The 25841-nt window shown below is 35.5% G+C and overlaps 1 protein-coding gene across 4 annotated transcripts in view; it reads right to left on the bottom strand.

Annotated features, from left to right (window-relative positions):
* CFAP299 (cilia and flagella associated protein 299) overlaps positions 1–25841 on the bottom strand; it is a 560265-nt gene that overhangs the window by 62326 nt on the left and 472098 nt on the right. For 3 of the 4 annotated variants that reach the window (XM_058547349.1, XM_058547347.1, XM_058547348.1), the window contains exon 4: positions 16884–17026. The exons of the other annotated variant lie outside the window; for it this stretch is intronic. In XM_058547349.1, the coding sequence (XP_058403332.1) occupies positions 16884–17026 (143 nt within the window). The remainder of the gene's footprint in view (positions 1–16883; positions 17027–25841) is intronic. 4 annotated transcript variants of the gene reach the window in all.

The raw sequence follows: 25841 nt of genomic DNA, 5'->3' as shown, positions 1-25841 counted from the left end.
ATGTAAGTTATTATCTATATTATTACACGCAGAAGCAGAGAAAAATTACTGCTTAGTTTTCTTTATTTCTCTTTCCAGGTAGGTGGGCTTCTGATTTATCGCATTTATTTTCTTTTTGTGGACTGACTTGCCTTACACATGACCTGACTCTTTTAAGCCCTGAAAAGAAGAGCCTGGAAGCCTTAGGAAGCCACTTGTTAAGATGTGTAGCTAACTTGAAGAGTAGACATCTCCTTCAGAGTAGTTCCTCAGAAAATTAAGGAATAATTCACTTTGCAGCTAGTTCATTCCTGTATACAAACATTACAGTACTGTCCTCAAACAAATAAACATAAGTGAATCATTTTTACTTCCTTTTTCCTTTTAAATTAAGAATACTCACTTTGAAAATCATGCTGTATCGCAAGTATCCCAAAATAACTACTCCTCTCGTCATTCGGAGAACTTTTATTTAATTTTTTTTGCTGAGGAAGATTGGCCCTGGGCTAACATCTGTGCCTGTCTTCCTCTACTTTATATGTGGGATGCCACCACAGCATGGCTTGATTAGCGGTGTGTAGGTCTGCGCCCGGGATCCAACCTGCGAACTCTGGGCTGCTGAAGTGGAGCACACGAACTTAACCACTACGCTACCGGGCTGGCCCCTAAGAACTTTTTTCATAGTATTTAATATATTAGGTTACTCATATACAAACAATATAAATGCTTATTATTTCCAATATTTTCAGTTTTCTTCTTGACTTTTGTTAGTACATGTTAGAGAGCAGATAAAATTTTGTATTTTGAATATTTTATTTGAAATATTTAGCATGTATAATATTAATACTACATCTCATCCTGATTTTTATTTTATTTTTGTTAATAAACCAAAATTTACACCAAGAATAAAATAAAAAATGAAAGAGGTAATATTTACAATATTAAACATAAGCCAGATGTGGAAGCATGCTTTTCCAGATTAAACATTTACTGAGTTGGTAGGAAAAGACTTTCTTCCTCATTCACCCAAGTTAGCTTTGTTTGAAAGGATTCTAATTTCTTATCCCTTTCCCTTTTTCACCATCCTTCTGTTGCTTTGTTTACCTAATAGTGGTTTCTCCTTACTGCTGCCTTCCACAGTTCTGCACAGCTGCTTCCCAGATGAGCTAAATAGCTCATTTTCATCTTTAGACAAGTTTAAACTATGGGCTAATCTTATATGGCTTTCTTAGAAACAGTGACTGAAATCTCTTTGTGACAGTTCTCATTGCTACACACTTTTTTTTTTAGGGAGTATTCAAGGAAACTTGACTATAGAAAAACACTAAACATCATTATCTGGTTCCTCATCCTTCAAATCATACGTATATTTTGAAAACTAGTGGGGACAAGGCCTAGATTTATGAAGAACATAAAGTATGCATTTGGAAAAAAAGAAAACATACCTTTCCAGAAAGTTTCTGATTTTGTACTTATCTACTAAAGGTTGGTTAACCAACTTCTACAGAGTATTTCACTCAAATGCCTTTAAGGTGACTTCAATCAACATGCATTGAAGAACCAAAGCAATAATTCTTGTTTAATGGACTCATTTCATGTATTCACACGTGAGATGAAAAGATTCAAGGAGAAGATTGTAAGAGATATTTCAATAAACTTCAAGCTATTTTTCCCTCCTTGCTTCCTTCTTTCCTTCCTTCTTTTCTTCTTTCCTCCCTCTCTCTTGCTCTTTCTCCCTTCTTTCCTTTTTCATTTCCTTTACATGTTTATTTTCTGCACTTTCTTGACAGTGTGTCACAGTCAAAGGACTTAGGCACCCAGTGTCCTCTACAATTTAAACAGTAAAATCCCAAAGGTTTGACATTGCAGACTTCCACTCAGATGGATGATAACGCATAGAGATTATGGAAACTAATAAGAAGGTATGTTGATATTCCCAATGACTTGCCTTTTCATGTTGGATTTATTTATTGCTTTCTTTATTTGAAGGTGGGAAAGGGAAATGAGAGGCTGGATTCTGGGTTATGATTAAAGAAGCTAAACTACTTAAGAAAGTGCCATTATTTCATTTCATCAAATTTTGGCACAGAGGTGCATGCACATGTTACCAGATTGTAAGGTGTGTTCATGAATCAGAATTACACAGCTTGAGGGCTTATCTGGTCCACATTCATCTTTAAAAAAATGATTATGTAAAAAACAAGTAAAAATCAAGTATAAATATTGATAGAAAGTAAACATGCTGAGTGTTAAAAGAATAAAAATATTGATGTGGAGTTGTTAGATCCATGTCATCAACAAGTTAACTTCCCTTCTGTTGTGCCTTCTCAAATTTATGGGCGACTGAATGAGTAAATTCATAAATGACTCAGAACACTAATGTGTTAACAAGCCTTTACTATATTTGTGGGTGCACATGTGTGTGTGTGTAAGAGTTTGAATATGTATGTTGTACTGCTGTTTCCATAGCTAAGTAACATCTGATTTTGCTAATGTTGGAAAGATAGGCAATCAAAGAATTATATTAATTGTTCTTGAATTCAAATGCTCAGGAAAACTGCAGTTGGGTTTGACAACTTCAGTTGAGTGTGCTTAGGACCAGGTGTGAAATTTTTATATGTTCCTGGATCTCCTTATGGAAATAGACAAGGAGAAGGCATAATGGAATCAGGATTTCTTTTTCATTCTTCTCAAGTTTGTCCATGGATACAAACTGAGGGATCATCAAATTGAACTGAATTATTTGGTTCTTTTAAAATGACGGTTTTTACTCCGAAAAGTAAGGGGTAGGGAAAATATAAAATTACAAACAGATTGTTTTCTTTACAACACAATCTTTAAGATCAATTTTATTTTTCAAATTGTTGTCCTGGTTTTGAAATCTATGTGATAAACGTTTAGTAATATTTGAAAATGAAGTCAAATATTGTTTGAAGAAACTGCCTTTACTTTGTTTTATTCAACTTCATAAATTAGTAGAAATAGAATGAATTCAATTTTATTAGTAATTTGGCAGTTGAAGTTCTAAAGTTTAAGCATAAGCTCTTGTGTCCCAACTTACCACTTAATACACTACTTTTATGTAACCAATTAGAACTCAGTGGGAATTTGATAAAATAAAGTCATTTCTATACTGAAACCCAAAGAAAATTCAGAGACTCTGTACATATCACACACTATACTCTTGGATATTTATGAAAGCAATGGAAGCAAGATTATACTAAAATTTTAATTATATTCTTTTACTTCATATAGTGAGATGAAATTTGATCTGGAGAACACATATAAATGTTCTAATGACAGTCTGAAATCTAGTGAAAACTCTGTCCTACCACCAAAATAAATTTTGTGAATCAATGGTACATATCCAGACTTAAAAAACAACATAATAAAATAAGTACAATATAATAATCTTTTGACAGAATTGCTATAATATTGTCAGTACAGTTTCAAAAGTATTGTGCCATACACTTAGGGTTATTAAAAAATAAATATCAACTGTTAGTAAAAGTAATATACAACTTTTCTCTTTTACTTGAATAGTCTTCCACAATGCTAAATGTTTTTTATAAAGTTAAATATTTTAAGTGAAAACCACATTTCTGGAATCTTCCACAATTGGGTTAAAGTTTTCCTTAGTAAAAATCACTCATTTCATTCAACTTATTCATGTAATAGATTTTTAGTAAGTCTATAAGTGCAGAGACTTAAGTAGACACCAGGGGTACAAATATGTTATAAATACAAACATATTCTTCTACATTTTCACAGGAGAGGATTTCCATAGGAGAGGAAGGGTGGCAAACTGATTTGAATGGTGGCGTCCCGGCTTACTTCGGGCCATGTATTCCTAGGGGGAGGGTGCATGCATTGAGAAGTCAGCACAGAGCTACTTGGAGATCTCTCTTTCTCTTTCGCACATTGCCTTCAGGAGGTAGTGGTTAATGAGATAGGGCTGCAGGCCTATAAGGAGCTGAGGAAGAGTCCTCAGAGTCTGGTCTGCAGAGCCAGCTCTGGCAGCCCTGATGTCTACTGGGGGCGGGGGGGGGGGGCATCCTCCTAGACCAGTGGTTCTTAGAGTGTGGTCCCTGGACCAGCAGCATCACTTGGGAATTTGTTAGCAATACAAATTCCTAAGCCCCACCTCAACACTACTAAATTAAAAACTCTGGGAATGGGGCCAGAAATCTGGTTTTAACAAGTCATCCAGGTGATTCAGAAGCATGCTCAAGTTTGATAACCACAACTTAGACCAAATGTATCAGAAAACCAGTGCTTAGAATTATTGGACTGCCATTGAGAAAGCTGATACTTGGGTTCCAGTAGCCTCTGGTTTTTCCCGCTTCTATCTTTGCTCTCTCCACAGTTTTCTCTCAATTCTGTAGACAGTATGACTGTGTAAAAATTTAATTCACATCACATCACTCCACTGCTAAAAACTCTCCAGTGGCTTCCCATTTTACTTGGAATAAAAATGAAGTCCTTACAATGACCTGTAAGGCCTTGCGTGATCTGTCTCCTGTTCCCTCTCTGACCTCATTACCTAACTTGCTTCCCTTGGCCTCTCCACTGCAGTCACCCTGGCCTCCCTGCTGCTCCTCACACAGACTTCCCCAGGCCTCTGCCTACGAAGCCCTCCCACCTTGTCTCTCCGTGGCTCACTTCCTTCAGGTCTCTATGCAAATGCCAGCCTAGCAGTGCAGTCTGGTCTTCTATGACCAGATTAATTTAAGATGGCAACCAGAAATCCCCTTCCCTGCTTTATTTTCCTCCATAGCACTCATCTTCCTCTGACATTTCATATAGATATATAGATGCTGAACTACTTAACATAAATATATGTCATATATATTTGTATATATGTATATGCATACACACATATAGATGAATAGATAGATATATTTGTTGTTGTTGTTTATTTTCTCTCTCCTACTATTTGACCATAAACCCTGTGAGAAAATACTTCCTTTATTCTGGTAACTGTTGTATCCTCAACGCCTAGATCTTGGTACATTGAAGATGTGCAATAACTATGTGTTGAATGAATCCTCACTAGGCTTTTTATATTAGTTCTTTGCCAGTTATAGCCCTGAGAACAGAGGAAGTACAGGTATTTGGCACCCCAAACCTCCAACACCATGGTTGTTCCTGTATTGAAGAACTCAGAAAGTATGATAATATTGTGTTGTAATTGATGTGAAGGAAAAGAGGTGGACGCAATGACACAGAATCACATTGGTAAATTCAGTCCAGGGAATTGAAGAGTTTTAAAAAGGAAGTCACACTTGAATTGTGTCCTGAAGGAAGAGTTCACTGGGTAGAGAAGATGGGTACAGGTACTTCTGGTAGAGGGTCATGAAAGGGCATGATGTATCTAGAAAACAGTGAGTAGTTCTCTGTAATTAAAGCATGAGGAGAGGTGGGTAGACACATGAAACTAGACAGGAAAAGTTGATGGGAATCTTTCATTTAACACTGGAAGGTTTTAATTGTTTTGAATCTTAAAAAATGTTTATCTTTAGTTGTTTAAGTAGAATTCTATGTTACTGAATGCTAACCTCAACCCTGAAGTTTGAGATGATTTTTTTAACATGGAAAGTAGAATTTCTGGGGCAAATAGAAATCAGGATGGGGAGAGAGCAGTAAATCTCTCTAAGTTCAATTCCAGAATGGCTCCAGAATTTCCCCATAGGAAGTATTGTGGATAGATTTGGATATAGTCCATGTGGTTATATTCTCCACTTTTCTTTGCATGTTAATTCAGCCACAGTCAAGGGAAAATGTCATAGCTGATATGTAATTATAGTAATTAATTAGAAAAAGTGAACTAGTTTTTGCTTATCACCTGGGTTAAGCTAGTACCATTTTAAAAATAAAATAGAGTAAAGCAAAATAAAGAGATTCAAGTCATTTGTACAAATAGAAAACTATACAGCATGCTGGAATGTTAAAAGAGTCTGGACTAGGGATTAGGAGACCTAGGATCTAGTCCCACTTCTCTTACATCCACCCTTTTGTCCTTAAGCAAGCTATTATTCCTCTTTCATTTGCGAGATTTATACTCAAGCATCCTTATATTTCTAGATTTTCAATTATCACTAGATTTGCAGTGTTCCTCAAGTTATGAATATTGGATTTTGAACAGAATCTACTTGGAATGCATTGACACACATATTCCAAGAATAGAAACTGATATCGCCTGCTACTCCAGAGAGTAAGATGTGTTCCCTGAAGCATCATGTTACTTTACTTTTTGATTCTGTGGTGGCCACAGATATGGTATCTGTAGAAAGATGATCATGGTGCATCCCTACTTATTTTATTAACCCAAATGAGATGGTCATCACATAGCTGAGACAGAGAAGTTGTAGGAAGATGGAGATATTTATTGGATGTCCTCAAGTTTCTTCTCGCTATATACAACAAAATTAATTTTTCAATGGAAATAATAGGTTTGGCATTTTGTAGGGTGGCCTGGAAGACTGACAAGTGCTCTAGGAAAATGGTTTTGAGTTCCAAACAATAAATAAGTGCAATATCGGTGCATAGTTTATTTGCACATTGGAAGTTGTTTATGATTCCTGCTAGCTCTACACTATAACTGTAACTCTATTCAAATTCCATGATAACAGGGGCAGGCCCTGTGGCCTAGTGGTTAAGTTCGGCATGCTCCACTTCGGCAGACTGGGTTTGCGGGTTCGGATCTCGGGCCCGGACATACACCACTCATCAGCAATGCTGTGGCAGTGACCCACACACAAAATAGAGGAAGACTGGCACAGATGTTAGCTCAGGGCGAATCTTCCTCAAGCAAAAAGAGGAAGAATTGCAACAGATATTAGTTCAGGGTGAATCTTCCTCAAGAAAAAAAAAATTCTGTCATAACAAGTACCATCCTTTCTTCTAATTTAGAATATTAAGTGAAAAAACTCTGGATATCAAGGTTAATTTATTACTAATATCCTTTCTTTTAAAAATGTAGATTTTCAGCAGGAAATAGACAAATAGGTTTGTATAATACATAAATGTCAGTTCATACTAGTTTAGTTATTATAAAAATTTTGCCAAAGAAATGAAAATATATCTTTTTAGAGGAGATGTTTAGTAATTATTCTTTAACTAAGGGGTCAAACTGAGCATCACTAATAATAGGACAACTAGACATTAGGTGCCTCCTGATACGATGCAATATATAGCTACTCACTCATAGAGAATTCTTGCTTAAAAAATATTTACACTTAATACAATCAAGCCTTTAGACTTATTTCCCAGTTTAAAGAAAATACAGAGATGAGAGAAAACAGTCAAACGAGGATACAATCAGACAAATCCAGAATGCAGGACAATGTAAAAGGCAACTGGCCTTATCTCTTTAAAAAGTCATTGTCATGACCAAGAAAAAAAATATGCTATTGGGAAGAGGAAGGGAAAGGGCCACCTTAGATTAAAACTCTTATCTTAGCATAAAAGACAGTCAAGAGTCATAAGCAATGCAGTTTTTGTACACTGATTGGATGATGGTTCACAAAACCAACTATAAAACACATTTTGGAACAATTAAGGAAATTTGAATATGAGCCAGATATTAGATGATAATAGGAAACAATTATTAATCTTCTTATATGATAATGGTAATGTCATATAGGAGAATATTCTTATTTCTAGGAGATTCATGGTGAAACATTTAGGGGTGAAATCTGCATGCTATTTTAAAATGGAACATATACACACACACACACACACACACACATCAACATACTTTAGACAGTTGAAGCAAATTTGGAAAAATGATAACAATTGTTTAGTCTAGGTTGTGAATATATTGGTATTTATTGTACTGTTCTTTGAACTTTTCCAAAAATTTTTGAATTTCATAATAAAAAGTTGGAAAAGTTGCACAATTTGAGTGTACTTAATGCCACTGAACAGTATACTTAAGAGTGGTTAAAATGGTAAATTTTATGTTATGTATATTTTACCAAAATTTTTTAAATGTTGGAACAAATTTTGTTTAAAGAACAATCCTGTCTTAACCACAGTAATTGTCAATAAACTAGAGGTTGTCTCAGATCTCTAATTATTCACTTAAGGTTTACCCAGAGACATAATCTTCAGGGAAGCACATTCTAGACAATTAAAGAGACCAACAGATGACTGTTCTGGGATTCTAATTTTTTTTTAAAGTAATGAGCCAAACAGGGCCATAGAATAATGCAGACAGGTATTTCAGTAGGAATTCGGTAGGAACTGTTAGTCTTGATATATTTGGGTTTTATAGACAGGAAGAAGGAGGTCCATCTGAATATAGCTGTTGAGACTTTTCTTGTCCATCCTTGAGTTTTCCATGAGAGAGAGTACTTAATGTTTACCTTGGGATAAGGAGAAGCTAAAATGAGTTAAGTATTGGAAAATTAAATTTATTTGCAAAAGAATTCCAAGTAAATATTACAAAAATTATGTGAACCACAGTTTAGAGGATATGAATAGATTCTAAAAGTATCCTGGGACATAACTGAGGTTCAACAAGTCAGGGCCAATTTTCCCTAAAGACTTTTTGGCTGAAGCCACAATTAAAGGCCACTTTTAGTTCTGTCCAGAGCTCTTCCACACACAAAGCTGCGGGACACTGTAATTCTTACTCACAGTGACTGAAAATAAAAGCCTGGTTAAGTACAAAAGGCTGTTTTTTGCCAAGCTCAATGAAAGGAGGAAGTGGCAAGGGTGGGTACAGGATGGCTGAAATTCTCCAGTCTTAACTGTGGATAGCAGGATTGCTTCAAGTTCTGAAAAACAATCCCAAATTAGGTCTTGCCAAGTCAGATACACATCTGCAAAAGAAATATACGACCCAACAATGACTAGGATATGGATACTCATATTCCATTTCTCCAAAGGAGAAAATGGTATTTTTTCATGACAAAGTCCTAAAGTAGAATCATGTATTGATAAAAAAAAATCATGGTATTTGGGGTTCCACAGATCTCTATTTGGTCCTGGATTTCTAGTTGTGAGTGCAAATGTGTCTTTCTGTGACTTTGGATAAACCAATTAATACCTCCACAATGCATGTTCTTTGATGTTCTTCAAAATGTGAAAAAGATCCCTAACTCATAAGGTTGTTGTAAAGAGTAAGTGAAATGATGTATATAAATTATTTAGTACAGTGCCTTGTGCATAGTAAGTGCTCAGTTAATTTTTAACAGTATCATAATCGTCTCAGACTTTGACTCAGTGCAGCCTTGTTAACCACAGTGGCAAGGAGCAACCTGAGAGAGCCCAAGGGCTGAAATTAAACCCACCCAGAATGGTTGGGCAAAGGAGATCACGACTGGGCTAATGGTAAATATGACTTCTAAAATCTAAGGCAGTAATTTAAACCAGAAGTCACAAACTCAATGCCTAAAAGAATCCGACAGGTACTATAAATGAGTGACTCATGGATGATGGTGCAGATGCTGGTATGTGTAAGTGGTCAAGTCTGTGTTAATCTGATGAGAATATACCCCACCTCAGGGAGCCGCTGCTATTTAATTCTAGATTACAGTTAGGATAAGAGAATGCAGACTCAGTATAGGAAGACCCTGTAAGTTTTTAAGAGAATCTGCAAATGCAAGGTATTTTATCCAAGATATTTTTTCTTTCTAAAACATTGACACAATTTTTAAATACATTGCACAGGCCAAATAAAACATGTCTGCAGCCAGACACTAGGAACTGGTGCTCTCTTGTCTATGCCTTCCTACATCACACCTATCTAAGATCAGTATTGATCCTAAAGACTGAGATGGCATCAAACCTCCGGATTGTGGACAAATAGACCAGAACAGTGCTGTCCAAGAGATATATATGGAGATATAATGTGAGCCATAAACGTCATTTTGAATTTTCTAGTAGCCACACTAAAAAAAAAGTTAAAAGAAATAGGTGAAAATAATTCTAATTTAACCCAACATATTATTTTAACATGTAATTAATGTGAATTTATTAATAAAGTATTTTATATTTTTTTATGTTAAGTCTTCAAAATCAGGTGTGTATTTTACACTTATAGCACATCTTAATTTGGGGTTAGTCACATTTCAAGTGCTCAATAGCCAAATGTGGCTAGTGGCTACCCTACTGGACAGCACAGCTCTGGAATAAGCGCCTCAAACTTTAATACACATATGGAAAATTTGGGGATCATGTTAAAATACAATTTTGGAGCCAGCCCTGGTGGTCTAGTGGTAAAGATTTGGTGCTCTCACCACCATGGCCGGGGTTCGTTTCCCTGTTGTAGAACCACACTACCCGTCTGTCAGTTGTCATACTGTGGCAGTGGCTCACATAGAGAACTAAACTAACAACTAGGATACACAACCATGCATTGAAACTTTAAAAAAATAAAAAAATAACAATTCTGATTTATTGGTTGGGATAGAACCTGAGATGCTTTGCTTCTTACAGGCTCTCAGGTGATTTCAGTGCTACTGGCCCATGGACCACACTTTGAATATCAAGGAGCTAGGTGAGTGTGGCAAGTCTTCCCCAATCAGCATCCTTTTTCACCCAAAGCATTCCTTCCTCCTTCAAATTCAGCCAATATCTGTTGAAGAGACTAAACTGATATTCTAATGGTTAGTCACCATATTTAGATGTGGAACAACATTAATAACTTTAAAAATAAGCAATATTTTACATACCACTTGCAGAAGTACTGTGGTCATTTACTGCTTTTGGTTTTTTTAAACTTGAGAACCTGCCAATATGTTACCAGATACTTTCATAAAAATGCACTTAAGCACAGGATAAGTACAACTTTATAATTCTAACATCAGAGGTTTGGCATGTTAAACATTTTAATAAAACAGACAATGGGATTGCAAGGGAAATTTGACCATAATATCTCTCAAAGCTTTAGTATTTAGGGGAATTCCTTGGTCAAGTGTATGAATATTTCATGGACTCTCCAAAGAGCAACACACAGAAAATTTTTTCATTTCCTCCTGACCGGCCTATTTGAGGGATGGGTAGAGCTCTACTGGCAGACATTAGATCTTTATTCGACAACACATAAACATGGAAATTTAAGCATCTAAGTGTGGGGCAGAATATAACACAAGGATTCTATATGGTGTAATCGCCCTCAAGATATAAAAGCTTAAACATAGAATAGTGTCTTGTGGATGAGCAGTGAATTATAATGCCTAAGAACATATTCTTGCTCAGCACTGTTTGGTTTGTGAATTTTAGCCAGCAGTTTACTCCATTTTCTCCTCTCTCGGATGGTAAGAATAATGCTCGTCGAACCTCTTTCATGAAGTTGTTGTAGAGGAGTGTAAAGGAACTGGTAAACTGTAATATGCTGTTCACGTGTAAGTTACTCACAAGTATGCTTGAGAAGAAGGTACTGAACCGTAAAGACATGGTGAGGCGGCAGTCTGGACTGACAAGATGACCAAGTTCTCAGCTGCATTTCACATTAGTTGCAGCTGTCTGTTGATATTTATATTTTTCACCGTAAAAACAGAAAACAGGATTCTAATCACAGAACTAATGTCGCTTCCTACATAGACTAAAATAGCATATCAAAAGGTAAGTAAATAGACAGAGACCTTATGAAATCTTCAATTTTACAGTCTTTGTTTTAGTTCTGACTCAAACTAAGTATGGAAGAACATATACTAAAGGTATTTTTCCCCTTAGTAACAACTGTTTGAGTCATTTATTGGCACGAAATCTCTTCAGTGAAAAATCTAAAGTTTGATTCTGATAGATGGCCTAAATTAAACTCATGTGGTAAAAGTTATCCACTAGGATCACTGGAATAGAGCTAATTTTGTTCAAAAGGTCAGAAATTATCTGGTACCAAAGAGGAAAAAAACCCAAAATGATAGGACTTTCTGACAAAATTATAAAATATTATTAAAAGACATTAAAGGAGGCATAAATAAATGTATCTACAACATGTTTATAACGTGTTCATAGATAGGAATACTTACTATCATATAGATGTCAATTAACATTGATCATAGCGCAAAAGTAATTCCAATCAAAATTACAACTTTTGTGTGTGTGTGAACTTTGCAAGTTGACTCTAAAATATATGTGGAAAAGTAAAAGGCAAGCATAGCCTAGATACTCCTGAAGAAGAAAAACTAAGGTGAAGGAATTGGCTTTCTTCATATCAAGAATTATTATGAAAATATACCAAACAAGCAAGATGCTATTATTTCAAGGAGACACCAACAAAACAGAAGAGTGAGCCCAGAAACAAACTAACAGATAGAACTTAACTTGTGAGACAAACGGTGTTGCAGATGTGGGAGAGGAGATGGTGGACTTTTTAACAAATGTTGCAAGGACAAATGATTAGTCATATAGAAAAACAAAAACAAGAAGTGGACCCTAACCACCATACACCATATTAAATCCAAGTAGGTTAAAGAGATAAAACAAAAAGCAAAACTACAACACTCTATAAGACAATTTTTTTTTTTTTTTTTTGCGAGGGAGATCAGCCTTGAGCTAACATCCGATGCCAATCCTCCTATTTTTGCTGAGAAAGATTGGCCCTGGGCTAACATCCATGCCCATCTTCCTCTACTTTATATGGGATGCCGCCACAGCATGGCTTGACAGGCAGTGCGTCGGTGTGCACCCGTGATCTGAACCCACAAACCCCAGATACCGGGCCGGCCCCCTATAAGACAATATCTTTATGACCTCCAGAAGGTAGGGATTTGTTAAACAAAACACAAAAAGTGCAAACTGCAGAGGAAAAGATTAATAAAATGCAATAATCTATCAAAACTTCTGACTTCTGACCATCAATAGTCAATGTAGAGGAAATGAAAGGAGAATTACACACTGGAAGATGATATTTTTTAACACATATAAGAGGCAAAGGATTAATCAATATCCAAAAAATAAAAATAAAAAGAACTCCTATAATCTACAAGAAAAGGAAGAATAGGGGCCGGCTGGTGGTGTAGTGGTTAAGCTCCTGTGATCCGCTTCGGGGGCCCAGGATTCATGGGTTCAGACCCTGGGCACAGACCTACACACCGCTCATCAAGCCACTGCTTGGCAGCATCCCACATACAAAATAGAGGAAGATGCTCAAGGCTAATCTTCCTCAGCAAAAAGAGGAAGATTGGCAATGGATGTTAGCTCAGGGCCAGTTTTCCTCACCAAAGAAAAGAAAAGGAAGAATAAATAACCAATAGATAAATGAGGAGAAGTCTTAAATAGACACTTCATAGAAAGGAAATCTGAACAACCAATAAAAGATGTTCAACATTATTAGTAATCATGGAAATGAAAATTAAAACCACAATGAGAGATCATTTATAACTCACCATAGTGGAAAAAACAAGTTTGTTAACATCATGCGTTGGTGAGGATGAAATTTAACCAGAGCACTTATCTAGTACTTCTGTTGGGTACAAATTGGTATAACCACTGTTAAAAACAGTTTGGTATTATCTGTATACTCTTTTGTGCTTTTGGCTTTGCATTTTTTTTCATAAATTAAGGAAAATTGTCAAATATTTATTTTGACTTTCTGAATGAATTGAATTCTAGTTCAGGGTAACGAAATAAGTGACGAAGAAAAGTTATTCTCTGTGGAAGAATTCTGGCTAAAAAATGCAGGATGAATAGAATTAGAAAATCACCATTACACAACCCTTAGAAAAAGTATTTAAGTAGCCTTCATTATTGTGTGCTAAAACCATTGGCTGAAAATCGATGGGGAACTTTATAATGGAGTAATCAGATTGATACCACCTGAACCCACTGATCAAGTTCACAGAGCTTCACATATTAAAAATTCTTACCTAAAAAAAAAATTGAAACAATTTCATCATGACAGTTGACAGGAAATAGGAGGACAGAGGTAGGGTATAACAAACAGCAGCACAAGAGAGATCAGTCGCATTTAGAATATGAGACATTTCTTCGGACAACTGACCTGGTTTCTCCAACAAATCAACAGCATAAAAGATAAAATGAAGGAAGAGGGCTGTTATAAAGTAAAAGATAGAATAAGAAAACACAACATTGTTTGGATTTTGATTTGGTCAAACCAACCGTGAAAAGATAACTTTAAGACAATCAATGAAATATGAATAAGGACTAACTAGGTATTGAAAATAATAAGGAATTATTTTGTTAAGTATGATGATGTCATAATGTATTCTTTTAAAATGTTATCAGATAAAGATTCATACTGAAGTGTTTACAGGTGAAATGACATATCTTGTATTTGCTTTAATATAAACAAAGCTGTTAAGGTAATAGAATCGAGTGTTTTTAGTAAATTAGCTATAGGGGTGGTGATGGAGAGGAAGAGGTCTAGGATAACAGCTGGATTTTGCCTTGGGTTGCAAGGGTGGTGCCATTTACCAAGATAGGGGATACAGAAGCAAAAGCAGGCTTCAGGGATTAAAATGAGTTACATTTGAAAATATGAGTTACATTTGAAAATAAGTTTTAGGTGTTAATGGGACAGCCAGAAGGTTCTCTGTAGTGAGCAGCAGGATAATTGAGTCTGAAGTAAAGAAGAGAGATCTGCACTAGGGTTGTAGTTTTGAAGACAACTCCACTCCAGAACACTGATCAAATAACCCAGGAGAATGGATATGGTAAGTAAAGAAGTCCAAGGATGAACTATGGTGAATGCCAACATGCATGAAACAAACAAGGGAGAGTTCAATGAGGGATTCAGAGAATAAAAGGTTAGAGTACTTGAATAGCTTTGAGAAGACAGGATTAATCAACACGATGATTAATCAACACTAATCAAATAATGTAGAGAAGTTATTTTTAAGAAAATAATCCATAGGATTTTGAAACTGGCAGTCACTGGTGATTTTAGCAGGAGTCATGTCATTTGCACAATGGTAGCAGAGAACTAATTACAGTGAGTTAGTGTCTACCTGAGGAGTGAGAATTGGAGACACTTGTTTTATTTTGAAGAGCTTAGCTGGAAACTGAAAGAGAGAGAGGGCAATAATTGGAGTACAGAGAGGATTCCATTTCTTTAATATAGAAATGGCTTCAGCATGTTTAGGGGAAAGATAAAAGAGCCAGTTGAGAGGGTCAGTTTGAGAATCTATTAAAAAAAGAGAGAACAACAGATGAAGTATAGCCTCAGTGGAAAGAGGGATGGAAAGCATCAGAAACAAGTTGTATAAATTAGCTCTAAACAAGACAAGGAGTTTTTTTCTCTGAATCTGGAAAAATGTGGTGAGAGTAGAAGCATGTATAAAGAAATAATTCACTTAGTAAGAATGAACTATTAATTTTGTTTTCCAGAAAAAAACTTTCTAAAAGTAGAAAGTGGAGCCACCTGGGGTCAGACCTATTTTGTTTCAAAAATGTTACCAGAAAAGCTTGAGTCACTCTTAGGGCATGTATTCCCTCATGATTCTTGGGGAAGCCCGAGCCTTGCTGTGTTGGGGGAATGTGTACAAGTTTGCAGCAACTTGGCCCTCTCAGAGGTGGGCTTAGGGACAAGATGGCATGGTGGTGTTCCAACAGTCAGGAGCAGAAATGTTCTGAATGTAGATGGTGGGCCCAGGGGCCAATGGCTGCCAGAAAGGAATTGTGACTGGCAATAATCAGAAGGGTACTCTGAGGGGGGCACTGGCTAATGAGGAAGTTGATTTTGGCTGACAGAGAGACAGATCAGTGGTAGTTTCTATGTTTAGACCCACTATTCCTTGTGAAAAGTTAGGCAAATCACATATGGAGAGGAGTCAGGATCAGCAGTTGAGAATGGTTTTGAGAGAGTGGTGAAGCTTTAGAATATTTTTAGGTAGGAGGGTAAAATTAAGAGTAGAGAAAAAGCACATAAATGGGTGCCAGAGGACCCTAAAGAGCCCAGCTGAGTTTGAGATCACAAATTATTAGCAGCAGCCATCCACACCTTTGGGAAATTTCCTAAAATTTCCTTCAGCAGTACCCAGGTCCAGCTACAGGTGCAGGCAAGAAGATGTCTAGATCAATCTACCTTTGGGAGTTAGCAGGACAGATGCAATCAAAGCACAGTAAGACATAGGCAGTGGGGCTTACTGCAAAAGAGAAGTTAAATGATATGCCGTGCATCTAGTTTGCATAGGAAAAGGAGTAAATCCATGAAAGTAGTAATGGGTTGGGAAGTCTTTAGATAATGGCGATAAAGATGAGAAGATGGCAGGGATGTCAGAGAAATAGTGTTGTTACCAGTGTCAAATAATGATCCGGATACAGCAGTGGAGAGTTAAAGCAGAATGCTGCCACTACTTTTGTGTTCTATGGTAAGTAAGAGATAGTAGAATAAAAAGTTTAGCTTGAGAGCTATTCAGAAGGAGATAGAAGGATTGGATCTGTAAATAGATTGACAGTGTAGAGTAGACGCTGTGTGATGGGATGAGGGCTCCAGAGGAAAGGGTAGGGGTCAATAGTAAAAAGAATGATGGATGGAAGGAATCCCAGAACAGGCCAGTGATGAGAGTAAATGACGATGAGCTAGTCAGATGCCTGTACTTTGGTTGGTGGCCAAAAAAAAGTGGGGGGAGAATGTGTTAGATGGACTGCTCTTGAGGCTTCTAGACAGACCGAGTTCCAAGTGGTGCAAGAGCCTCATGAGGTTAGCAATATTTAGGCTCTACTTATCATTTAAAAGCAATGTCACTGAGAATTTACTTATCTCATCTCTGAAGAGTTCTCTTCCTCAGACTGCTAATGGAAATAAATGCATCTATGTTCATTCCACATTTTAAAGTTTACTTATTTTTTATTCAAATCACTCTTACCACATTCCTACTCTCTGTACATTAGCATTCTAAGCGCAATGTAGAACATAAAATAAAAATCCTTTATCCTGGCCTCTGAGGAGCTTGTTCTCTTATTGAAGGTGTGAGAAATGTACAATTTACCTCATATCTGTGGGTCTTGGAAGAAGTCTTCTTTTTCCATTAAAGTAGACTTCAAAATCTTCAATCTTTAGCCTGTGGGCATAGTCAATGTATCCTGACACCTCTTGTCCATGAAAATTTCTGTCACGAATAAAGATCACAGACTGGTAGCACAGAAAAATAGAGAATGGAGAAAGTAAATGAATAAAAGTCATTTGAGTAAATTATATATGAGAATAAAAGCTACCATTATTGAATGTTACATGTGCCAGATCCTGTTCTAAGTGCTGTACATTTCATCCTTACAATGATCCTACGAGGTAGGTACTACTATTTTCTCCTGACAGATGAAGAAATTTATGAAAAGTTAACTGAGTGTGCATATAATGTGCATTTATGGTAATTTTATATAATAATATCAATAAATAAGGGCAGACATTATTGTGTTTATAATACATTAATTTCTTTGCTTCCCCCCATCCTATTGTCTTCTCTTTGTCATCATTTTTTAGATTAAAAAACTGAGAAACAGAGAGGTTGGGTACATCACTCAAGGTCTTACAGCTAGTAAATGCAAAAACTCACATTAAAACTCAGGCTCATGTGTTTGTCCTTCTAATCACTACATTCTTCTTCCATTTGAACTACTATGTATTTCTGTCATAGAGATATAAATTGGGTTCCTTCTTCGCATTACTGTGAGAGTCAAAAAAAATCTCTTTACAAAATTAAAATCTTTTTATAATTTAAAATTGCTTAACAAAATTAATTCCATAGGTCAAAATTATATAGCAAGTACATATTTCTCATTCATATTAATTCCTTCACAAATATCATTGAGCACATACTACATGTTAGGCATTGTTGTAAGTGCCAAGGATACAGTGATAAACAAGACAGTAAAGGTCCTGACCTCTCCGCACTTATGTCCTGGTGAGGGGAGACACGCAATAGACATACATGAAAAGAAAAAAAATACTTCCAGTGAGTGATAAATACCACTAAGCAAATAAAGAAGATGGTTGGCTAGAGAATGAGTTGGTGGTGAAGGCTACTTCAGGCAGAGTAATCAGAAAAGACTTGAGGAGGTCACATTTAAGCCAAGACTTGAAGGATGAGAAGTGAGCCATGTAAAGATCTAGAATAGGACACTAGCAGGCAAAGAGAACAGCTGGTACAAAGGCCCTAAAGAAGAAACAAGGTAATACAAATGGATGAATTATAATCTTTTCCCTATCAAGCCAACAGACATTGATCTCAAGTTCTAGGAGAGAAAAAGAAAAAGAAGGAAAACCCCTATTGTAATTGAAAAAGGTCTTAAAGTATTTATTTCCAAGTCTAGATCAAAGTGTAGAATTTCATGGCACAATTCTCCATTTACAGGAAGAACCTATAAACAAGCCTTCCTTTTCCTCTCCAGCAATCACTGGATTGTTACTTGTTGGGTCTTTGTGTTGTCAATTACAGGAAGCACTAATATGAATTACCTTACATAGCAGAGCTTCCAAAAGGGTGGTTAGAAAACTGAAAGAGTTCTTTTTCCTGCTGCAACTAAGAAAATCTATTGCTACCAATATCCCAATTGAAAAACCAAAGAACAGAGACACAATTTACAACTAGTTGTAATTCTGCTGATGTTTCATCTTCCTGCCTACGCTGGTTGTTTTGTATTGGTGCTGAGAATAGTGTGCTGAGAAGGATTCTCAGGCACGTTCTTGGCTCAAGGTGAGGAAGTGTTGTGATAGATTAGTAATATTTCCCATAGATATGGCTGGAGAACTAGCATTCATCGTTATTCCTGTGCTCTATCTTACATAGATTCAATTCTTAGTCCTTCTCATTTCCCCCACATAACTCCAGGCTAAATTTAGATAAATTTCTCCATGTTTTTAGGCACTTATTTTTTAGTTTTTATAGCGCAAATTCTAAATAGATAGTAACTCAAAGAGACGTCTTAAGACTTTCACACCACTAAACCAATAACTAGCATTGCTGCTCCCGCTTAAACAAGGCCAGGAGGTAGAGCTATCAATATTTCATATGCAGTCCTAAAGGTACTTGAAATTTTTATTCCCTCAAGTCTGCTTCTGATGTTAGGCAAGGCATGCAGAGACAGAGAGAGGGGAAAAAAGGTGTAAAGTAAATCCTCTACTTTCAAAATGAAACTCTATTAATAGAAAAGAAAACTCCTCTGTCTCTGTCTTTGTCTCTGTTTCTGTCTCTCTCTCTTTTTAAATGAGATATGGACCAGTCTTATTTTTCCAGCAGAATGGCATACCAGACATTGTGACTGAGCTTCCTGCTGAAAACAAATACAAATGTGGATGAAATCTAAAAAACAACTTGTAACATGCATTGATGCATTGGTGAGGAAATGAGGAATACTTAAAGAGTCCCAACACTAAGTGAAAACAGGAACCCAGAGAAGAAAGCAGAGCCCTAAAGTCATCTTTGTCCTGCAGAAATGTGCCCAACCCCAGGGAATCTCAGCAAGGATTTCATGACCTTGTGGGGTGGGAGTGACAGGAAACAAGATCCAGCCTTTCAGGTGGAGAGAGTAACAGAACTTAGTGCCTCAACATAAAGCTGAGAATCAAAAAATAATGAAAAAATATCTTCAATGTGTCCAGAGAAAAGAAGAATCATTCAGAATTATAGAAGAGAAAATATATTTCTAGTGAGCAAAATATAGACATTTTGAGACAAAAAAAAAGTGAAAGAATTGGATAACAACAGACTCTTGCTCAAAGAAATTCTGCAGGATGTATTTCAGGCAAAAGACAGTGACTCCAGATGGAAGGTCAGACATAAAGTACAGAATGATAATCAAAGAAAGTAGTAAATATATAGGTAAATATAAACAAATAATGACTATAAAATAATAATAATAATGTCTTTTGTAATAAAAAAGAACAGCATGTCTAAAATTTTTTAAATAAACATCTATGTTTGGAGGGAATGATCAGAGTAAAAGTGTTGGAATGTCTTGGGATTTTTTAGAATGAGGGCAGCTATATTGACTTTAGAATTTGATAAATATGCATGTATAAATCTAGCACTACCATCAACAAATTGGAAATAGTGTATATGACCTTTAAATTATTAGAGGAAAAAAATAAAATGAGAAAAAGTGGTCAACCAATGAAACAGAAGGCAAGAAGGAAAAGAAAAGAAACCAAATTGATCTACCTTGGACTTCTAGCCTTGAGAACAGTGAGAATATAAATTTCTCTTGTTTAAGCTACGCAGTCTGTGATATTTTGTTGTGGAAGCCCTAGGAAACCAATATAGATAGTAATAAATTAAAATAATTAATTATATTATGATAAATGTAAATGGACAAATGTTTAAGTTTAAAGACAAAGATTATTAGAGCAAATACAAAAATATGATGTAACACTAACACATAAGGTTGAAAGTTAAATGATCAAAGAATATACATAATAAAATTTTTATCCAAAAGAGAGCTGGTATCAGTATATTGATATGAAACAAATTAGAGTTTAAGGCAAAAAACTTTACTAGAGAGGGAGAGTCACTAGATAATGATAAAGGATTCAATTCACAGAAAAATATAACAATTCTAAACTTAAATGAACCTTTGAAAACATAGCCTCAAAATATTTAAAGGAAAAATTGATAGAACTAAAAGGACAAATAGACGAGTCATCATTGCTGTGGTAAATTTCTCTCTCATTAAGTTCTAAATCAAACGTAATAAATACATAAATATTATAGAATTAATATAGATTGTAAATAACTAGAAATGCAAGCTGGAACGCTTGGTTTTTACCTTAGTTGAGTACCTAAACGTTTTTACTCTTCAATGTTTTTGTGGATAGAATGATGGTCTAATATATTTGGCCATAATTTCATTATTTTACATTATTATATATAGCCCTCCCATGTGAGTTAAAGCCCCCTATCCAGGGAAATCTGAGTAAATTTATTTCAAATCTCACTTCTCCAGCCTTGTGAGAGTTAAATGTCTGCTCTGCAGTTTTTGTGAATCCTGGGGTTTTCTGAAGTTGGAGAACTTCAAGTGAGGCCTAAATGTGTGTAAGTGTGGGTCCCTCCAGTGTCACTGTATGTCCCTGGGTGGGTTGCTCAAATTCTTAATGTTTCTCTCTCTTCATAATTCCTATGCTCTTACGTAGATCCCTACAAAATCCAGCAAGTTTCTGCCAAACCAAAACAAACATCCCCAACACCAAAAAACATAACAAAACAAACAAAAACCCAAAATCCTGCTTGGACCTAAGCATTTAGTTAGTTAAGCCTTCTTGCAGGCTCTCCCTTCTTTCTGTTTCTCCTTTGACTCTATAGAGCAACAGAATAATCTCTTTCTTTTGTCTTGCATGGAACTACTCAGCTCACATTCAGGTGCTGTGAGTGTCTTCTGCTCTATGCACTCAATTTGTAAGCAGCACGCAAATACTGTTTCTCGATGGAAATTCTAGTGATCATCATATGCATGATTTCTTTTATTTTCAATAGAAACAAAATGTTTCATTAAAATTTCTATAATTTTAAACGTAAAAAAGGTAATCACAAGGAGCTGTTTTCAAATCTGTACAGGGAAAATGAAAATTACTTCATTCATATCTTTCTAAGTATGGCAACATATGTGTATAAGTGTATATTTAAAAAGAACTTTTAGTGAAATAAAAAAAATTGCTAAAATAAAAAATCTTCCTAATGAACAGCATTCTTCATGAAATTATTTTAAAATTTTGATTAGAACTATTGATGTGTAGTAATTGGTGATAAATTGTCAGGAAATTATAAGTCAACATTTAGTTTTAGAAATACATCATCATTAAAGCACAGTGTAGGGTCATAGGAAAAAATAAGAAGACAGAAGAGGTGAGAGATAGTTGTAAAGCACTTGAGGGCTGGTTGATATCTGTCTCTTGTTTATTTTGTATTATATGGATTGTCCTAGAACTAGAATGAAGTTAACATTCTTGATTAATTAACTTAATTTATTCATTCATAAAATGTATATTTTCCTCCAAGGTGAATACGAATTACTCCTACTATTAATACTACTAGCTATCATTTATTAAGAAACCACTATGTTCTGAGCAAAATATTAGCAGCTTTACATTCATTTTCTTATTTAATTCTCTCAAAAATGTATAACAGCTAGGTAGCATTATTAACAGCATTTTATAGATGTGGGAGTTGAAGGCATTGAGAGTTTGAGTAACCTTCCCAAGGACATGCAGCTAGAAAGTGGGGCACCCACACTCCCACTCCTTTGAAGACCACGTTCCTAACCACTGCACAATGGACACACAGATCTGGATCCAAATGCTGGCCCTGCCACCTACTTACTCTGTGACACTGGTAAGTTGTCTTTTTTTTTTTAAGAATCTTTTTTAAGATTCAATTTCCTCTATTATAAAATGGGCATAATTTCTGCCTCTCAGAGTTGCTGTGTGAATTAAATAAGACTACTTTTGATAAGCACTTAACAAAGTCTGGTACATAGTAAACACTAAGTAAATATTACCTACTTCTTCTAAAAATTTTACTATTACTGTTGTTATTGTATTTATACTATGTTAAGAGTTTTATCAGTTCCTTGGGGATAAGGAAATGGAAGAATCATATCAGAATTCCATTGTCTAGGTGTGTATAATTACGTTTAAGTTGCAGTACATGGTTCAATACCTTAAGTTTAGTCATTCTCAGTTAAAACTTTGGATGTATTTTGAAGTTAAAATTTAAACAATCTTCAGCTATTCTTTAAATAATCCAGGTATTATTATATACATACAGGATGGACCCACTTGACAATAAAGTCATGATTCTGGCATCTAGAACGGGCAGAATAGGTTGAGAGCCCTCTGAAGAATTAGGTTCATTTCAGCCTGAGTTTGACATATTTTAGTAGTTGAACGCTTTCTTATTTGGAGCCCTCTATTGTTTTAATAGGAACTGAAAAATGTTATGAATAATTGTTTTAAGTTTCTCTAATAACATTTCCTTATATTTTAAAAAATATAACAGCTTTATTGAGGTATAGTTTACATAACATAAAATTCACCCTAAAGTTTTAAGTGTACAATTCAATGATTTTTAGTAAATTTGCAGAGCTGTGCAACACAATCCAGTTTTAGAATATTTTCATCACCCCAAAGAGCTCCCTTGTGCCCTTTTGCAGTCATCCCTGTTCCCACCCCCAGTCCCAGGTAACCACTAATCTACTTTCTGTCGAAGATTTGCTTTTTCTGGACTTTTCATATAAATGAAATCATACAATATGTGGTCTTTTTCATTCTAATAACATTTTTTTTATCACAGTTAATTCCCCAAAAGACACATGAAAACTATACTTTATATATTTAAGGGCTCTTTTAAATGATGATGTTATGTTTATAAAAGGAAAACTTCCAAAATGCTCATTGTCCTTAGATAAGACCCTTGAATCCTCTCTAGAACACGTCAAGGTATAACCAACACAAGTATTTCAGTAAGTCAAATGATATTCACTTGAAGCCATGAATATTGGTCTACATTTATTTGCAACCTAAGCAGAAAACACTAGTTTTTGTTTAAGTAATAACAACAACAACGAAAACACAAGAACAAGCTATTGATAAACATCAAGATGCAAGTATTCCTGATAGTAAGTGGGGGCTCAGACCCCAAGGAGCATGTGGAATCTGAGATTTTGCTGAGGTGGTCTGTGACCTCAAGCGTGAACCAATGTTAGTTGAAAAGACATGGAATGCTTAGTTAGGTCCTCATTACTTCTCATGTGTTGGGAAAAGATGAATTAAAGTACAATTTAGACCATTAATCTATCATTTGGATCTTTGGCTGCTTATCTTTTCCCAGAAGTGGATTAAAATACAAATTCATAAACTTGTTATGAGTTGAGTACATGAGTGCCTGATTTTTCTTGCCAAATGCTAATGAGGAGACATAAACCTGATACATTGAAACGGGACTTTTTCAACAGTGAAGCCAAGGTGACTTAAAAAAAAAAAGCATACTAAGCAGCATGTTGCTGCACTAAACTGAAACATCCATTTCAGGGTATGAGAGCTGTGAGACAAGCTCATTCCGTGCTACCCCTTGGAGACTGTCAGCATGCTCCCTGATGCAGACAGATGAAGAAAAAATTTTTATCTCCTAGAACTTTAAAACTCTGGAATGTTTTTATGAATCATTAGCTCTAGGGAATCTTCTTTTCAATTCAGAAAAGAAATGATTTTGCAAATGGAGTCTAAGTTCTGACAAACAATTGTTTTCTAACATTTCAAAAGGTCTGTCGTTATAAATTTCTCTGAAACCAGATATTTTCTGAAATGCTTTATGCTGATCGTTATTTTAGAATTCTGTATGCTCTTATTAGACACATATCTTTTCACTCTTCACACAATTCTCAGGGTTATGTTTAAGACAGTTCTTTGTCCTTCCTGTTAGAGGCTAGGCTCAGAACCAGTACAGCTCTACTTCCACATCCTGTTGGCCAGCGCAGGTCACAGCCAGCTCAGATTAAAGAGGTAGGAAAAGTGACCTCTTTTGATGGGAAGAGCTGCAAAGCATCATTGCAAAGGAGCATGGATACAGGACAAAGTGGAGAATTGTGGTCATTTTTGCAATCTATAGTTATTTACCATAAAGAACCTAAGAGTTTTCATGTAGCTGGTTTGTCCATTCTGCAACAGTTGGAGATTTGATTTCTGAGGGGAATCATTGACTTTGTTATTATTATTATTATTATTTTTGCTGAGGAAGATTCACCCTGAGCTAACACCTGTCCCAATCTTCCTCTATTATGTATGTGGGTCACTGACACAGCATAACCGCCGACAAGTGGTGTAGGTCCGCACCTGGGAACCGAACCCAGTCTGCTGAAGTGGAGCACGCTGAACTTAACCACTAGGCCATGGGGATGGCCTTTTGTTATTTTTTTTCTCTCCCAGTTTATGAAACATACTCATATTTGAAAAGGCTTTTTTTGCATTACCAGTGAGGTTAAGAATAATTTAAGAATTTCTGATCTCACTATTAGTATCCAAAATGTTCTGGAAATTGTAGTGAATGAAGATAATATTAAAAGCTTAAGCTCTAAATACTGGAAAGATGAAAAGAAAATTATCGTATTTGTATATAAACTGATAATTTACTTAGAAAACCCAAGAGAGTTAACTGAAAAACTTCTAAGACACCTCAATAAATTGACCCAATACAAAATATCTATACAAAAAATAATAGCTTGGTTTTACACTAGCAATAACCTATGAGCTATTGTGCATGCAATCTTTATTTGCATTATGATTTTTTAAAATTATGACATTCCTCCAAACATTTTTTATAAAAAACTTTTCTAAAATATTATAAAAAACTAAACAAAGAGGTTACATTGCTAAAGAAAAGTTATTATTATAAAATAAATGTATTGGAATTCTAAGCAAAATACTAATGGGGTATTTTTGATTACTTAAAATTTTATCTTGAAGAATAAATGGTTAACGCTATCTAAGATAATTAAAAGGAGAAATAAGCAACACAACTTGCACTATTAGATATAAAGTTACAATAATTAAATCTTACATCATTGACACAGTGATACAGGGATAATGGAAAGCAGTAACTTCAGAAACACACCGCTACACAAAAATATGTATGAAAATAGGGTACATGTATTTTCATAGAGTGACATTTTCTAAATTTTCTGTGATGAATATCCACTCTTTCTTTAACTACACAATCCTAAAATCTTGTCTTCAAAGATACCATTTTCTGACCTCCATCTTCTATCTTTGTAGCTTACATACTCTGGAAGCCCCAATTCAACAACCCTTTCAGATCTTCGGAGCTGTAAATCCATTAAATCACTACGTTTCACTGTTTATTACCCTCTTTATATACTCACTTCCTTCTTTACCCAGCTTAGATTCCATGGCGCAGCATCATAACTGTTCACTTGCATACCCCTTCAATTTCCTTGCACACATC

The sequence above is a fragment of the Diceros bicornis genome, chromosome 8, assembly GCF_020826845.1.
Source record: "Diceros bicornis minor isolate mBicDic1 chromosome 8, mDicBic1.mat.cur, whole genome shotgun sequence".
Lineage (NCBI taxonomy): Eukaryota > Metazoa > Chordata > Mammalia > Perissodactyla > Rhinocerotidae > Diceros > Diceros bicornis.
The sequence above is the reverse complement of the archived record's forward strand: the minus strand, read 5'-3'. Positions and strand labels throughout refer to the sequence as shown.